This window comes from Magnolia sinica, chromosome 12, assembly GCF_029962835.1.
Source record: "Magnolia sinica isolate HGM2019 chromosome 12, MsV1, whole genome shotgun sequence".
Classification (NCBI taxonomy): domain Eukaryota; kingdom Viridiplantae; phylum Streptophyta; class Magnoliopsida; order Magnoliales; family Magnoliaceae; genus Magnolia; species Magnolia sinica.
This window is the reverse complement of record NC_080584.1, coordinates 55,390,085-55,408,401: the sequence shown is the minus strand read 5'-3', so window position 1 is coordinate 55,408,401 and position 18,317 is coordinate 55,390,085. Positions and strand designations below refer to the sequence as shown.

The 18,317-nt window shown below is 41.2% G+C and overlaps 1 protein-coding gene across 2 annotated transcripts; it reads left to right on the top strand.

Moving 5' to 3' along the window:
- Positions 1-2,380: 2,380 nt before the first annotated feature.
- LOC131221398 (uncharacterized) lies at positions 2,381-16,442 on the top strand. Of its 2 annotated transcripts, none has more exons than XM_058216659.1 (3): positions 2,381-2,606; positions 2,731-2,832; positions 14,005-16,442. In XM_058216659.1, exon 3 carries the CDS (start codon positions 14,049-14,051, stop codon positions 16,425-16,427), a length of 2,379 nt encoding a protein of 792 aa, XP_058072642.1. In that variant the 5' UTR covers positions 2,381-2,606; positions 2,731-2,832; positions 14,005-14,048; the 3' UTR covers positions 16,428-16,442. The 2 variants fall into 2 exon arrangements, with proteins under 2 accessions (XP_058072642.1, XP_058072643.1); XM_058216660.1 differs by having other exon boundaries at positions 2,409-2,427.
- The last annotated feature ends 1,875 nt before the right edge of the window (positions 16,443-18,317 follow it).

Below are 18,317 nucleotides of genomic sequence, written 5' to 3'. Positions count from 1 at the left end.
CATGAGGAAAAGTCAAGAAAATGGAAATAATATTCATGAAAATTTTTAAATTGATTAATTGATGAAATAAATGAGTTTATAACCCTTTAAATAGGGATACCAAGACTTGGAATAAGTTTAGGAATTAAACTATAACTAAAACTCCTTAAAATTCACAACTTACTATAAATAGTAAATTTACTATTTATAGTACTAAATTTATTATTTATAGTAAGTGTCCTATGTGGCTTAACTACATTATTCTCCTAATTGTTCTAAATACTTGGACACAAATCCTAAAGCCGAACAGATGAAGAGTTATAACCAAACTAAAATTTACTAAAAATAGTAAAAAAAACAAAAAAAAAAGAAAAGAAAATAAATATGGAATTGGATTGTCAATCTAATGGAATCTCACAAATTCGACATTGGCAACCCAACTATGCCGGGTTGGTTAGCTAAAGTAGCTCGTCCTGCCCTAAAATCATATATGGTACATCGAGTAACTTATTCTGATTTTGTGAGATATGCCTGTTTTAAGGTTCTGACGGTCTTGATGACTTTCACCTTCGATTAGGCATTCTTTCGTCCATCTTGGACATAAAAGTGTCTGTGACCCGCTCTACATCGCAAATAAACCTCACAATAAGTTTCAATGACCATTGATCAATCCCGTTGCTTTTCTATGGTGTGGTCCACTTGAGCTTTGGATGTGCTTCATTTTTGGGCTCATTAAGTATACATATTTGTAAAAAAGTGTTGAACATTGTGATCTAACACAAACACACATGTCACATATCCGTGTGTGTGTGTGTGATAGATCACAATGTTCATCAATTTTTAATATCATCGTGGGGCTGAAGAAGTTCCACGCGTTAAAGGTGTAGCAGTGAGAGAACTGTACGCACTCTTAATTATTGAAGGAATAGACTACGGAATGCGTTTACCATGCGTTAGGTGAGTATTTCATCTAAAGCCAGGTGAAGGAATGCGTTTGCTACCATGGCTATCGTGGCTTTTAGGTTTTCTATACTAGCTGATACAAAAAGTGAATCGGCAGTGACCAATTCGATTGTGTATCATAGAAAAATAACTAAAAAGCAATAGAAGATAAATTTTTATTTCCTTAAACAAAATATTAATTTCATGTATCAATATATACCTAGAAACTTACGTCCAACTGGTTGGTTGGACGTAAACTAATATGAAAATTGATGATTATTTAATGTTAATAAATAGAGTGAGGGAAGGAAAAGGGATTGCTCGCTCGGCTGTACCTCACCATGGTGTTTATTTTAAATCCATGTGGACCATGTTAGGCAAAGCATCCTAAATTAAGCTCCATCCATGATTATGGTGGACCATATAATTAAAAAGTGTGTAGGGTAAAGTTCACCCTTCAATTGTCTCCCTTAGTGTGGCTAATATGAATCACTAATGGGACTACTTTTGAGCCCTTGGATTAGGTTTTGGCGTGACATCTAATGATTGGAGTGGATTCAATTAATGATCATGATGGGCCTATAAACTCAAGGATGGACACCTCTCTCCAACTATTTGCATTGTTGCAGCCCACTTGAATTACTGATTACCCTTATTTTTGGAATCTAGGCCTACCATTAGATTACAAGTCTAAAAGTTTGAACGGATCTAGCATAAGCATCATGGTCAAACCCTTCAAAAAAAATAATCAAAGGTGGGCATTCATCTCACACATGTTCCCAAAAAAACAACATTTATTCTGACAAAGAGGAGTTTCTAAGTCCAACATGTTGGACCACAAACTATAGTCTACCCATGTCTTAACATCCAAATTATTAAGTGCATATGAAATCAAACCCTAAATAGGTAAATAGCAAAGCAGAAGTATGTTTGACTCAATGATTGGTTGGTAAGCAGGTTTTTCAAAAGGTAATGAACCTGATTTGGTGAACCTATTTGATGGATTGGATGTTTGTATGCACATAAAAGGTTAGAAGTTATATCTGGTTGGACCTTAATCAATAACACAGCCAATTGTTCTTGAGACTTTTAGAAATAATGAGTTCCATGGCCTTTCATATTTTTATAGGGCCCCCCATAATATATGTGTGAGATCCACTCTAGCCATTAGATGTGTAATTCCTTGCTGGACTCAAAGTCAACAAAATCAATTATATTAGCATCAATGATCACCAACATGAATACACAACGATTTTAACCATGATACCAATCTACTTGGGGAGTGGGGGATCATCCAAACCATATCTTTTAGGGGCCACGATCCGGATATTTTGAAGAATAATTCTAAGCTCGGTTTCTGAAGGTGAAACTGTGCTGAATCAAATCAACTTGACGAGTAATGGAGCTGATTCAACAGGAAACTCGTTACAACCATTCTTTGTAAATTAATAATGAAATTGAAGTTGAGTCCAATCCAAATCTTCGAGTGAACTCCCGACAAGCTGGGTAACCATTCGTCGGGTTTTCAGGTTTTTAAATTATGTATTGGAGTTCATCTATGTCATATATATAATGAATGAGTAGCCACCTTTCAGTAGTGCAAAACATTCTTGCTATTCCGGCCTTTCGAAATGCTTGGTTTTCTTTAGTGCAGCCATGATGGGAAATCTTCAGCTTATATGCTTGTATGCTTCTTCTCGGCATCCTTCTTTGATTCCTTCCCCATCTAACGCATTATTTCTCCACATGTATATTTAGGAATGGATTACAAAGTGCATCCCTTAGTTTTGATTTCTTTTCTTTATGCAGGAAATCTTTAATAAATGGATTTCTATTGAGGGGTGTTTAGATGTTCATCGAGATGTATCTATATTGAAATCCTCGCTTCCCCGATTATCTTTCAGTTGGAAGGTATGTGCTTTTTACGTAATTCCTATATCTAAAATGATCAAATACAGCCTGCTAGATTATATCTTGTTATACTTCCAGTCAGCGATGAGGAAGTGTTATACCTGGATTAAACTCAGACTGCTTTTTATCCCTAAACTATGTGAGGCCATAGTGATATATGTGTTAAATCCACCCCCTCCATCGGTTTGGCCAGTTCGCTATAGGACATGAGCCCAAACACGAGACAGATCCAAAGCTCAAGTCGACCACACCACAGGAAAGAGTAGGGTTGAACGCCCACTGTCAGAAACTTCCTGGCCGCCAAAAATCAAGCTGGTATTTGTTTGCTTTCTTTCATCCAGTTTGGAGTAAGCTTCACGGTAGTCTCTGAAAGGTTCTAATGGCGGGTGCCTTTATTCCCACTATTTACTGTGATTTGGGTATGATCTATCTCATGTCTTAAAACAGTCTGGCTAAGCCGATGTACAGTCGGTATAAGACGGAAGCAGATTGCATGTACATCCGTGGTGTGTCGACGTCATCAAGCTCCACCATAATGTATGTGTTATATCCATACCATCCATTCATTTTTGGAGATATTTCGAGTATACGAGCCCAAAATGGACGCAGATCCAAACCTCAAGTGGACCACACCACATAAAGTAGTGAGGATTGAACGCCTACCCTTGAAAACTTCTTGAAGGCCACATTAGTTTTGGATGAAGCTTATATTTGTGTTTTATGAACTGGCTGGATAGCAAATAACATCATAGTGGGCCCTAGTAAGGTATCAACGGTGGGCGTCGTGTCCCCTGATTTCTGTTGTGTGTCTACTTGAAGTTTGAATCTGCCTCGTTTTTTATGTCCAGCTCTAAAATGATTCCAAAATGGTTGGCCGGTATGGATATAACACGTGCATCATGGTTTGCATTTTACACCACACAATCCGCTTACGTATAAGACATACAGGCGCGGATTGGGTACTCCCCTTCCCGTCCCGAGATACGTACAGGCTAGGATTCTGAGGGCCACTGTGATGTATGGATTTTATCTACACCGTCCATAAATTTTTCCACGTCATTTTAGGCTGGGAACAAAAAAAATTAGGCAGATCCAAGTTTCAAGTGGACCATACCACAGGAAGCAGTGAAATCGGATTGCGTACTGAGTTAATCGGTATGCTGCTGTTATCATACTGAGTAAACTCTATTGAGCCCACCGTGACTGTATATTGTTTATCCACACCGTCTATCCGCTCATACCCAAAGATCAAGTGGACCATACCATAGGAAACAGTTGGAATAATAATTTCCACATCTGAAACCTTTCTAGGGCCCACAATGATGTTTATTTCTCATCAAACCTGTTCATAAGATCACACATGGTTGAAGGGAAAAAACAAATACAAGATTGATCTAAAACTTCGGTTGCCCCCAAGAAATTTTGATAGGTAGACGTTCAATTCACACAGTTTCCTGTGTTGTGGTCTACATAAGGTTTGGATATACTTTATTTTTACGATAAAGCCCTAAAACTATCTTTTAAATTGTATGGATGGAGTGGATAAAATAAATAAATCACGGTGGACCCACAAAGCTTATTCAAAACGCTTAGCCTAATAAGTCACCCAGTATGCAATCCTCTTCTTGAAGGAGTGGTGTGAAGGACACTACCGTTGAAACATTCATAAGGCCATGTATATTTTTGATCCAACCTATTCATAAGGTCATGGAGACCTGGACAAAGGTAAAACAAAAATATCAACTTGATCCAAAACTCCTGTGGTGCCGAAAAGAAGTTTTCAATGATAAGAATTTAATCCGGACTGAGTCTGACCCAATCGCAAGTACCGATTCGGGTTGAGTTTTAAAATAATATGAGAAAACAAATGGATGGAGTAGATATACAATGCATAGATCGAGGTGGGCCCACGGTGAGGATCCTACGGATATCACTTATCCTGGGTCGCCGCTAATATTCATTGCTAAACAAGCAAATTTTGTATATATATATATATATATTTTATCTTATAAAATTGTCGTGAGATGACATGGCCTAATTAAATTTTAGAAGAAAGAAATTGGAGGCGGATTAGCTACCGACCGATTGAGTAGCTAGACTTGCTACTCAAGTGACACCACCAAGTTATGTGGGGCCCACCATGATGTATGTGTTGTATCCACACTGTCCATCCATTTGCAGAGATCATTTTAGGGCATGATCAAAATAATGAGGCGGATCCAAAGCCGGAGCGGACCCCACCACAGAAAACAGTGAGGAGAGTGACGTCCACCGTTAAAGCCTTCCTAAGGTCCACCGTAATTTTTATTTGAGATCCAACCTGTTCATAAGTTAACACAGACATTAAAGGAGCGGAAACACATATATCAGCTTGATTGAAAACTTTTGTGGCCCTTAGAAGTTTTTAATTGTGAGCGTACTCTCTTCATTGTTTTCTGTGGTGGGGTCCACTCGAGTTTTGGATTTGATTCTTTGCCTCATGCCCTAAAATGATCTCTCCAAATGGATGGACAATGTGGATACAAAACATACATCATGGTGGGACCGACATAACTAGCTGACGTCACTTTAGTAGTGAGTCTTGCTACTCAAATGGAAACTTAAATAAGAATCATGGTTGACCTTAAGTTAACACAGACATTAAAGGGGGAAAACACAAATAATATAAGCTTGATCGAGAACTTTTGTGACCCTTAAAAGTTTTTAATGGTGGGCGTGACTCTCTCCACTTTTTTCTGTGGTGGGGTCCACTCGAGTTTTGGATCTGATTCATTCTTTGGCTACTACCCTAAAATGATCTCTCCAAATGGATGTACGGTGTGGATACAAAACATATATCATGGTGGGACCCACATAACTAGGTGACGTCACTTTAAAGAGTCTCGCTACTCAACCCGCCCGCTGAATCCCCCGCGAAATGGAAGCGTCATTAGGCTTAGCGTACTGAGTACACTCTGTGGGGTCCACCATGATTTATATATATTTTATCCACTCCGTCCATCAATTTTACCAGATAATTTTAGAGCTTGATACCAAAAATGAAGCATATACAATGTTCAAATGGACCACACTATAGGAAAATACCAGATAATTTTAGAGCTTGATACCAAAAATGAAGCATATACAATGTTCAAATGGACCACACCATATGAAACAGTTGAATTGAATGTTTACCGTTGAAAATTTCTTGGGGGCTACAAAAGTATAGGGACCAAGTTTAAGATGTAGAACGCGTCGCGGATAGTTTCATGGCCAAGATGGATCAGAAAAGGCCCAGTCGACGACAGAAGTGATCCGGACCGTCGGACCTTAGATCGGGCGTATCTCGCAATCCGGAATGAGTTACCTGACGTAAAATATATGATTTTGGGGTAGCAGGTGTTACTTTAGCCAACCAACCCCGCTATGCCGGGTTGCGCAGCCCGGAATTGCAAAAAACCACTGGATCGACGGCCGTTTCCCTGTTTTAATTTCGTTTTTACTATAAATAGTAAGTTTTAGTTTGATTATAACTCTTCATCTGTCGGGCTTTAGGAGTTCCGCCCAACGTGAAAACAGCTTAGAATAATTAGGAGAACAGTTTGGTGAAGCCAAATAGGACACTTACTATTTTTGACCGAAAACCTTGCGCACTAGTAGACATCACAACCGTCTATAAATAGTAAGTTTACTATTTATAGTAAGTCACGAATTCTAGGAGTTTTAGTTGTAGTTTGATTCTAATTTCTTTCCCATTTCTTAGTACCCCTATTTAAAGGGTTGTGAACTCGGTTTTATTGATTGATTAATCAAATTCGAATTTATTGGAATTTCTTTCTATTTCCTACTTTCTTTCCTCTTGGATTCGAGAAATCTCTGTGAGAAGTCCAGAGAAGTTCCGTGGATTCGGAATAGTTATCCTCTTGAGGAAGACGGTGCTCGACCTCATGTCCTCTCTTGCATCAGTTTGGTATCAAAGCGAGGTTTCTCCTCAGATTGATGACTTCTAACGACAGGTCGGGCAACAATCCCATGGGCGATGCTTCAGGGAATTTACCTTTAACGGCGGTAGCTTCCATCGACCGTAGGCTTCCATCGAGAGAATCAACAAGCCATGTAAGGGCTGCAGGCTTCCATCGACCGTATGGTGGATCTCTTGGTGGAAAACCTAAGGAAACTCCGTGTTCCTGATGGTAATCCTCCACCGCCAATTGCTGAAACTCGTAATCGCCCTGATTGCAGGATAGTACCGGCAGTGCATCCAAGGGTCATTCCTGAGAAAGGGGGCTCCAGTGAGGAGGAAATCGACGACATCATCTTCTAACACCCCAGACATGGCGGTGATCGAGTAGATCGAATGGATAGAGAATTCAAGATACGGGTTGATATTTCTAGCTTCAATGGTCAACTACACATTGAAGATTTTCTCGATTGGCTTTCTAAAGTTGACCGATTTTTCGACTATATGGACATCCCTGAAGTAAAGAAGGTCAAGCTTGTGAACTACAAGTTGAAATGAGGAGCTTCAGATTGGTGGAAACAACTGCAACTTGCACGAACTAGGCAAATGAAAGCACCAATCCGCACCTAGCATCGGATGAAACAGCTACTACGTGCCCTATTCCTCCCTAGCGATTACGATCAGGTATTATTCCAACGATACCAAAATTGTCGATAGGGTAGTCGGTCGGTGAGAGAATACGTAGAAGAATTTTACTGCCTGGCGGCGCGTAATGATTTAGTCGAGATTGAATCGCAGCAAGTCGCCCGATTCAATGGTGGATTGTGTATGGCTATCCAGGATCAGTTCCAAATGCAATCCGTCTGGACGATGAATGATGCGATCAAATTGGCTACTCGGGCAGAAGCACAACTTGAACATCTTAACACACAAACCTATCCTACTGCAAGGATCCATGTGGCAGGTCCGCCCCAGAGAACTGCACAACCCAAGGGGAAGGAGCCCGTAGGAGCACGCGCTCAACCTCCTACATTTGAGAACCGAGATCAGGGAAGCGGGCAAGCTAGACTCCAAAGGGGCGTATCGACTGCTGCTGGTTCAAGTAGAATCCCGAACCCCTATGCTCGGCCAAGGCCCGATAACAGCTGTCGTTGTGGCCAACCGGGCCACCTATCAAATACTTGTCCCCAGCGAAAAGTGGCAAACCTCGCCATCAATGATGGTAGTGCTGATAACGCTTATGAAGATCCAGATATTGAAGAACAGGAGCATACCATTGAGGATGAGGCAGATGTTTCAGGTTGGGTTCAGTAAGATCACGGTGAGTCGCTCATCGTGAGGCGACTATTAAATGCGCCAAGAAAAGAAGTGCATCCACAGTGGCATAACATCTCCGCACTAGGTGTACGGTGAATCAAAAGGTTTGTGATGTGATCATTGATAGTGGGAGCAGCGAGAACATCGTCTCCAAGGTCATGGTAGAAAAATTGCAAGTGAAAACGAAGCGTCATCCCTCTCCATATACAATCGGTTGGATCAAGAAGGTCAGCGAAACAAAGGTAACTGAACGGTGCACCATATCCTTTTCAATTGGTAAACATTATAAGGATGAAATAGTATGCGATGTGGTTGACACATACTACTTGATCGGCCCTGACAATCTGATCGTGACCCACTCATAAAGGGCGATATAACATATATATCTTCGTTAAGAACGATCGGAAGACCATATTGACCCTTATGAATCCAGAGGGACCGCCTGAAACTTCTAAAGTGAAGGGTTATTTTCTCTTAACCATACGGGACTTCGTGGAAGAATCCAAAGAAATATGACAGACCTATGCATTAATTGTAAAAGGGGAAGAACTCGAGCCTACCATCATCCCTGAAAGACTAAGGCCCATCCTACATGAATTCAAAAAAATCCAGCCCGATGATCTTCCTGATGGGTTACCCCCCATGCGGGATATCCAACATCATATCAACTTTGTCCCTGGGTCCAGTTTACCTAATCGGCCTCATTATCGAATGAGTCCGAATGAGTGCGAGATTCTACAGGGACAAGTAGAGGAGTTGATTCGTAAGGGTCTTATTCGAGAAAGCATTAGTCCATGTGTTGTACCGGCTCTATTAATGCCAAAGAAATATGGGAGTTGGCGCATGTGTGTCGACAGCCGAGCCATTAACAAAATCACCATAAAATACAGGTTCCCTATACCACGGTTGGACGATGTGCTTGACATGCTAGAGGGTGCAAAAATATTCTCTAAATTGGACCTAAGGAGCAGTTACCATCAGATTCGAATAGGGCCGAGTGATGAGTGAAAAACTGCCTTTAAGACCAAGGAAGGATTATATAAATGAATGGTCATGCCCTTTGGTCTTTCGAATGCGCCTAGCACATTTATGAGATTGATGAACCAAGTTCTGAAACCTTTCATTGGACGGTTCGTTGTGGTTTATTTCAATGATATTTTGATATACAGTCAAGACGAAACCACCCATATGGAACACCTCAAGAAGGTCCTTCAAGTGCTCACTAAAAATAAATTGTATCTCAATTTTAAAAAGTGCAGCTTCATGACTTATAGCCTATTGTTCCTAGGTTTTATCGTAACATCCACAGGCATTCAGGTGGATGAGGAAAAGGTGAAGGCAATCAGAGAATGGCCGGTTCCCACAAATATTCACGAAGTACGAAGTTTTCATGGACTGGCGACATTCTATCGTCGGTTCGTGAAAATTTTCAGTACCATTGTGTCACCATTCACAGATTACATGAAGAAATGACAGTTTCAGTGGACTAACGAAGCCGACAGGAGCTTTGCCGAAATCAGGCACAGATTATCCACGACCTCGGTTCTTGTACTTTCCAATTTCAACAAACTGTTTGAAGTCGAATGTGATACCTCATATGTCGAAATTGGGAGAGTTTTGTCTCAAGAAGGTAGGCCGGTAGCCTTCTACAGTGAGAAACTTAGCGATGCACGCAAGAAGTGGTCTACATATGAGATCGAGTTATACACGGTGGTCCAGGCACTACGACATTGGCGACATTATTTGATTCAGAGAGAATTCATACTTTACACGGACCATCAAGCTCTCAAATTCATTAATAGTCAAGCTAACATTAACCGTGTGCATGCTAGATGGATCTCGTTTTTGCAGGAATTCACGTTCGTACTAAAACACAAGTTAGGGCAATAGAACAAAGTAGCTGATGCACTGAGTCACCGTGCAACTTTGTTAGTCACTATGAGCAATGAGGTTGTTGGGTTCGAGCGCCTCAAAGACATATATGCCGATGACGACAACTTCAAGGACGCATGAGTTAGGTGCCAAGAAGGTCACCCTGGTGACTTACATATGCAAGACGGGTTCCTTTTCAAGAGAAATCGACTGTGCATCCCGAATAGTTCGCTAAGGGAACAGATAATCCAAGAGCTACATGGAGGTGGCTTCAGTGGACACTTTGGGTGAGACATGACGCGAGCTCTTGTGGAAGAACAGTATTACTAGCCGCAATTGGTACGTGATGTGGGAAAGGCAGTCCAACATTGTTATATCTGTCAAATCTCCAAGGGGCAATCTCATAATACGGACCTCTACACCCCATTACCCATACCTGACGGCCCTTGGGTAGATTTATCTATGGACTTCGTGCTTGGTCTCCCACGAATACAATGCGGCATAGATTCGGTGTTCGTGGTAGTAGATCGTTTCTCCAAGATGACGCACTTTATTCCATACAAGAAAACTCTCGATGCAACACACATGGCGAATCATTCTTCAGATAAATTGTTCAGCTATACGGGGTTCCCAAGACTATTACTTCTAACCGTGACACGAAATTCATAAGCCACTTTTGGCGGACTTTGTGGACTCGATTCGATACACGACTTCAGTTTAGCAGTGCCTACCACCTACAGACTAACGGTCAAACTGAGGTTGTGAATCGCACGTTGGGAAACTTCCTTCGATGTATTTCAGGAGAAAAATTGAAGTAGTGGGATTTGGCTTTGTCTCAAGTGGAGTTTGCATTCAACAACATGGTGAACCGCTTAACAAGGAAATCCCCGTTCCAGGTTATTTACAGACGAGCATCTCGCCACACACTAGACTTGGTCCCTCTGCCCAAGCTCCCAGGCATGACCATTGCAGCAGAACATATGGCTGACAAGATCATGGACATTCATGCGAAGGTACAAACCAAGTTACATGCCTCGAACGAAAAGTACAAGGAGCAAGCAGATAAGCATCAGCGACAAAAAGTGTTCGAGGTAGGCGACCAAGTAATGGTCCATCTGCGCAAAGAACGATTTTCGACTGGAACGTTCAACAAGTTGAAGAATAAAAAGATTGGACTTGTACCAATCATCTGAAAGATCAATGATAATACTTATGTTGTTGATCTTCCAAATGACATGGCGATCTCATGGACTTTCAACGTCGCGGACCTGACCGAGTATTATGAACCAGCGCAGGATGAGATCTCGAGGACGAGTTCTTTTGAAGTGGAGGGGACTAATGTAGAGTGGGTCGTGGACAGTTTCATGGCCAAGATGGATCAGAAAAGGCCTGGTCGACAAGAGAAGTGATCCGGGCCGTCGAACCTTAGATCGAGCGTATCTCGCAATCCGAAATGAGTTACCTAACGTAAAATATATGATTTTGGGGTAGAACGAGCTACTTTAGCCAACTAACCCTGCTACGCCGGGTTATGCAGCCCGGAATTGCAAAAAACCCCTAGATCGACGGTCATTTCCCTGTTTTAATTTCATTTTTACTATAAATAGTAATTTTTAGTTTGATTATAACTCTTCATCCGCCGGGCTTTAGGAGTTGCGCCCAACGTGAAAAGAGCTTAGAATAATTAGGAGAACGGTTTGGTGAAGCCAAATAGGACACTTACTATTTTTGGCTGAAAACCTTGCGCACTAGTAGACATCAGGACCGTCTATAAATAGTAAGTTTACAATTTATAGTAAGTTACGAATTCTAGGAGTTTTAGTTGTAGTTTGATTCTGATTTCTTTTCCATTGCTTGGTACCCCTATTTAAAGGGTTGTGAAATCGTTTTTATTAATTGATTAATCAAATTCGAGCTTGTTAAAATTTCTTTCTATTTCTTGCTTTCTTTCCTCATGGATTCGAGAAGTCTCTGTGAGGAGTCCAGAGAAGTTCCGTGGATTCCGATTAGTATTCTTCTTGAGGAAGACGGTGCTCGACCTCACGTCCTCTCCTGCGTCAGTTTATATTTGTTTTTTCCCTTCACCCATGTCCGTATGATCTTGTGAACAGGTTAGATGACAAATAAATATCATTGTGGGGACTAAAAAGGTTTCAACAGTGGAAATAATTATCCCCACTGTTTACTGTACTATGATCCACTTGATATTTGGATATACTTCAATTTTGGGCTCAACCCCCTAAATTAGATGAAAAAAACGGATGGACAGCATGGGTAGACCACATACAAACAAGGTGGGCCCAACTGAGTTTACTAAGTAAGGATAAGAGCGTACTATACTAAGTATGCAATCCGATTTCCAAATGGAAACCGTCTAAGTTCTAACGTTTCCGTTAGACTTCTCCTTAAATGTATTTTTTTTAAATATATTTAAGAAATTGATGACGTGGTACTTACAGTGACTTGAACCAATAATAAACCTGGATTCAGGTGGTCGCTGTTTCCACGAAACAGAGGATCCGCAGTCGTCATATAAACATCATGTTGGGCCCTATTGCAAAATCAAGGTGCAAGACTAACGCGCTCCCTCATCTCTTATCATCTTATCTACCAGTCTTTCAGTTTTTTTGCATTCATGAGCATTGATTCATATTAATAAAATCTAAGCTGGCAGGACCAAGGTATAGTCCAACTATTTGAACTTGATACATGTATGTATATAACTATTTGGTAAGTGGGGAATAATTAATATTATTACTGATAATAAATTAGAGCTAATAAATAAAGGAAGATATGGAAAAAAGGGTTGGTGGCTCAGGTAGGCGCCAGCATAGTGTTTATATGAAATCTAAGCCGTCCACCAGGTGGTCACCTCATGTTACACTCAATGTCAATAATCAACCCCACTTGTCATTTATGTAGACCATATGATTTGGAAGAGTGTACAGGGGCAAGTTGCACCCTCCCTACTATAACCCTTAGGGTGGTCCACCTGAATCATATGGGCCTTATTTTTGGGCTCTAGGCCTATATTAATTTTGGTGGGACATTTAATGATTGAAATGGATTTATATAACCATTATAGTGGGCACTCTAAAAGTCAAGGGTGGACGTTTCTCTCCCATTTTTTTTATTTTTTTTTTATTTTTTTTATTTTTTTTTATTTTTTGGTGTGACCCACTAAATCAGACATCATCATGAATTTTTTGCTCTAGGTATAATGTGTGATTACACATCGAATGGCGGGAGTGAATTATACACACATTGCGATGCCGCGCCCCCACCCCACCCCCCCTCTTAAAACCAAGGGTGCAGGTCCATCACCCATATGTTGAAAAAGTGACTCAGGTTGCCACCCATGTTGGTATTGTGTGCTACTACAAAAACTCCGTGGCCCACTATGATGTTTACACTTTATCCTAATTTTTCTGCCTTAGATTTAAGTTGGCCACACCAATGGAAATACTTGAGAGAAACGTCCACACCAAAATATAGGCCTGGAGCCCAAAAATAAGGCCCATATGTGACTTAGGTGGACCACATGAAGTGTTACAGTTTGGAGGGTGAGACTTGCCTTGTACACTTTTTTCAATCATGTGGTCCACCTGAATTATAGATGGGACTTATTTTTGGGCCTTGGGCATAACATTGGGTGACACACTCGTGCATGGGGTAGATTTTACATAAACAGGCTGGTCCTTTTTCCTTCTCTTTATTTATTAATTCTCATTTATTTTTGGTAATAACATTAATTATTCTCCACTTACCAAAATGGCTGTACGGTCCAACCGATTCGAGTTGATTCTTTGAGTAGGACATGGTCACACTTATACATCATTAATTACATAATGAATGGATTCGAGGGCTTCCCTATGGTGTCCAAGACAAGAGGTCCACAGCCCATTGATGAATTAAATGAACATGGATGCGGTATGATCTTCTAATTTTGAAAACTATTTTGGTCAACCCCCGTGGAGGGGCTTTTCAATGTTACATTCAAAGTAAAATAAAGTGCCTATTAATTTCTCTAAAATGTGTGGCAGCGTGATACATGGTCCAGAGAGAGTGAACGAAGGTGAAGGAATATATGGCTTTCTATCCCCGCTTGCTGAACCGGTCGGTCGATTGCTTATATGATAGTTTTGGAGAAAGTAAATTAACAGAAGGTCATGATCCCCTGAAAAAACTCAATACCTTGGTTTGGGGTGATTTTAACAGACCTGCATATGTTGTGGCACTCGTCATCTCCAGCCTTTTGCTCCTTGCCATCATCATCTTCTTTGGCTCATACAAGCGTCTTTCTCGCAACAAGTTGCTCAAGGGGGCTCTATGGGCAGCCTACTTTCTGCCCTTCTACATCATATCAAACACCTTTGGTCTGATGCAATCACCACCGTACCTTAATGAGATGCATGCAATCTGGGCCGTGCTTCTCCTTCTCATTTACGGAAGTGCAAACTCCACTCTCTACAGCATCCAAGACAACCAGCAAGGAAAGTCGCGCGCCTTGCAGGAAATCATTATACTCTATTTGGCTTGTTGGTTGTATTCTCTGCATCATCATAGACATGTGTTCGAATACCCACTTCTATTGATTTTGGTTCTTACCACCATCAAGTTGGGTGCTAGATTGATAATAATGAACTCTAGGTATTCACCATCGCTTGGGTTGAAAAGGAGAACTAAACTGCTTGCCGACTACATGAGACAGGAACAAGGAATGAGCAATGAGACAGATCCCGTCCGTATGAAAGGATACAAGTACTTGGTCATGGGAGAAGAGAAAGCGAAAGTGACAACCAATGGACATTGGGACATGGATCACATCAATGACAGAATTGTAACGGTTGAGAAGATTTGGGACTGCAAAAATATGCCACTTCTCTCAGATGGAGGTGACCCAGGTGGCCATTTGAAATACATGTGCCTGTCATTTGCCTTGGTAAAGATGCTCGTACGTCGATTCAGGAAATACCCTTTATATGAATCTCATCTTCCAAAGACTTGGAACTTCGTACGTGATGGGCTTTTCTCAAATGATGATCACGAAAGAGCCTTCCAAGTCATCGAAGTAGAGCTATCATTCCTTTATGATTACTTCTATTCTCTGCTCCCAGTAATCTTTAGTGACAAGAAGTCATTCCTCAGTACAATTATACTATATTTAATTGCAGAAATCCTTATGTTGGGAGCTAGTATTTGGATTGCAATACTTCTTATGAGTTTCCCAGTACATCGGATGACTTACAGAGGATTCATATTCGGCTCTCGTGACCTTAGAATCTGCAACGTATTTGTTAATTGGTTGGAGAGATGTGACATGAATGACATGCAATGGGTCAATCAATTCTGTAAAAAACCTACCCTAGATAGACCCACCCATACACATGTTTGGGGTACCTGTGTGGTGATAGGAGTATTTGTCGGAATGCAGATTTTGCAACTCCTCAGTGTTGTTTTTTCAGATTGGACCAAGGTATGGTTGCTGTGCCAATATGTCCAGAAGCCCTTCTTACAACAAAGTAAGTGGGAAGGAGTGCTGGGGTTCGTTTTCCGTCCACCGTTTATGAGATCGAAACATTGGCGAAGAAAAATGGGGCAGTACTTTCTTCTTTCTTCTTTCAATTACCACCGTGCACCATGCTGCTTTCTCTATCGTTCTTTTACGGGTACGCCAAGAAGAGGGCAGAAAGCCAGTAGCTCTGTAGAACTGTCTCCACATGTGAAGAAAGCTGTTATTCATACATTGCTAAATAATGGACAGCGATTAACAAATGGGGTTTCTTCTTTGAGGAAAAACAAGGTACTAGCAGAGCTCTCTGGGGAATGTATATTCGAGTCAAACACATACACCATCTTGGTTTGGCACGTTGCTACCTCGTTTTGTGTCATGGAGCATGAGGCTAACTGCCAGGAAAAGGGAAAGGATTTGGGTAAGATAGAACTGAATCGTGATGTTGCCACCAGCTTATCTGGATATTGTGCCTACTTGGTAGCTTTTGTTCCGTCATTGTTGCCTGATCCTCCAGATAATACTGAATTATTATTCGATGCAACAATATCAGAAACAAGAGAATTACTAAAAAAATGCAGAAACACTGAGGCTGAGTTGTATAAGAAGTTGAGTAACATGGGGAATGGCAATATTGAGAATGGAAAAACTATAGTAGAAAAAGGCGTGAAACTTGGGAACCAACTATTATCAATGCTACCAGATGAAGGGAGAAAATGGAAGGTATTGGCAGATTTTTGGGCGGAGATGATATTGTTCCTTGCACCATCGGATAATGAAATGGCCCATGCTGAAAGTCTAGCCAACGGTGGAGAATTCATCACACATTTGTGGGTTTTGCTTACTCATGCAGGAATCCTCAAAAGAAACCCCTCTCAGCTTGATGAAGAGAACCCTTCTGCAGTTTCCTCCAGTCAAGAGGAAGCAGCTTTGGCTTCTCAGCACATGGAATAGCACTAGATTTCAGGTTTCTTGGGCTTCAAACTATCCAATAAAGTTGAACAATGCAACCTAGTTAGTCCAGATGGTGTGATATCTTACTGTAACCTATGTTTGTTTGTTTTTGCTGCGAACCGAGTACTGAAAGGTTTTATGTATCTTAATTTGCCCACATCACAACCCGTGCTCATCCAGCCAAAGATTGAAATGGGTGTGATATGTAATTAAGTTTGTTTGTAGCTTGTTCTACAAAACCAGTACTGAAAATTGTTATGCATCTTATTTTGCCCACATCATGACTCAGGCTCATCCAGCCATGACTTGAAATGGCGGTGATATGGAAATTAAGTTTGTTTGTTAGTAGCCTTTGTTTGTTGCTTGTGGTACGAAACCCGTATTGAAAGGTTTTATTTATCTTACTTTCCTCACAACACGACTGGGCCTCATCCAGCCAAGGTTTGAAATGGGTGATCGCTCCCATATTTGGTTGTTTTGAGCAATACAGGCGGAGACACCTGTATCATTCATGCGTGATACGAGAACGTATAGGAGGATATGTAATGGGATGGAGGATCGTGTGTCATACCACACCATAATGGCCCCTTGTGGGAGAATATATTAGGGGAGGCATATTTGCTGATCCCGAAATTCGAACACGACTTTTCGCTTTGATGTCATATCAAATCACCACTTTATCAAAGAGCTCGAGCTGTTAGAAGATGATTTAAAAATGTATATCAAGGGACTTTAATAGAAGGGTCCATCAATGGCAAGGCTCGACCTGTTTGCATTGTGACTAAGGGTCTTTAAATACATTCAAGGGAAAATGAAAAAGACTGATGGAATTTTCTATAAATTGGGTTCCGGGTTGCAGAGAAATTATCCTGAAGAATCCAAAACACTGCAAGCCTGATTGTATTTGCCAACTGCCAATCTGATGAATTTAATCGCCTCTTGGGTAAAAATCCCATCGGGGCATCAAATTAAGCAGGTGAACGTTCATGGATCCTCGTGTTTCCATGTCACTCTGACAAAATCAGAGACAAGAACAAGACATCTCACTACACCAAAATCCCAATTTACAAGTGGCTACATTTTCGGTTTAAGCACAGTCTTGGGCCGTTCTTAATTTGGAATGGTTTTTGTTCCACCTTTTGGCTCCCACTGTTTTAACGCCCGTACCCGGCCCCCCAAACTCTCTCTCTCTCTCTCTCTCTCTATCTCTCTCTCTCTCCTCCTTGATCTCTCTCTAGATCCCCCTCTCCAACTCGGAACTCACCAAAAAGAGCCTCAGCGAGCTCAACCTACGGCAGGCGAAGAAGAGTTCCACCACCGGCCCCTACTACAAAGGCCTCACCAATTCCCAGCTCTACATCAACCACATTCGCAAGGGCGACCTTAACCCTAGCCGCAAGAGCCATGTGACTCAAGCGACTGCCTCCTGCTCCATCTCGACCACTTTAGTCAAGCTCTAGACGCTAGGCACGATCTACTTTAAAGAGAGGGGATCTCCCAATGCTGCCCGGGATGCTGATGATGCCCTTCCTCCTCCTCCGCTGCCACTTCACATATCTTATCCTTGCAAAGTCGTGGATTCTGGAGTTTTGGAGAAGCTTCTCGACAGATATCGATTTACCAAGGTCTGTTTCAATCTCCCTCGTGAAAAGTTGTTTCTTATTTTCTTTCATGGCACTTGCTAGTTTTCATCTTGATCGTGGGTTCTGTTAGAGAAGAATGATGATTTAATTTTGTGGGATCATTGGGATTAATTAGCTTGGATTGGATTTGGATGATTTGGGTATGTTCACTTCTGTTTTCTTGCTGTATATGTTGAGATTGCTGAAAATAGATTGTTCTAAACATTTAGAATTCAGTATCAATCCCTTCATTGTCCGATAACATTCA

Bases quoted from the DNA above. Each gene is read 5' to 3' on its own strand.
- LOC131221398 (XM_058216659.1), top strand. From the start codon at position 14,049: ATGGCTTTCTATCCCCGCTTGCTGAACCGGTCGGTCGATTGCTTATAT.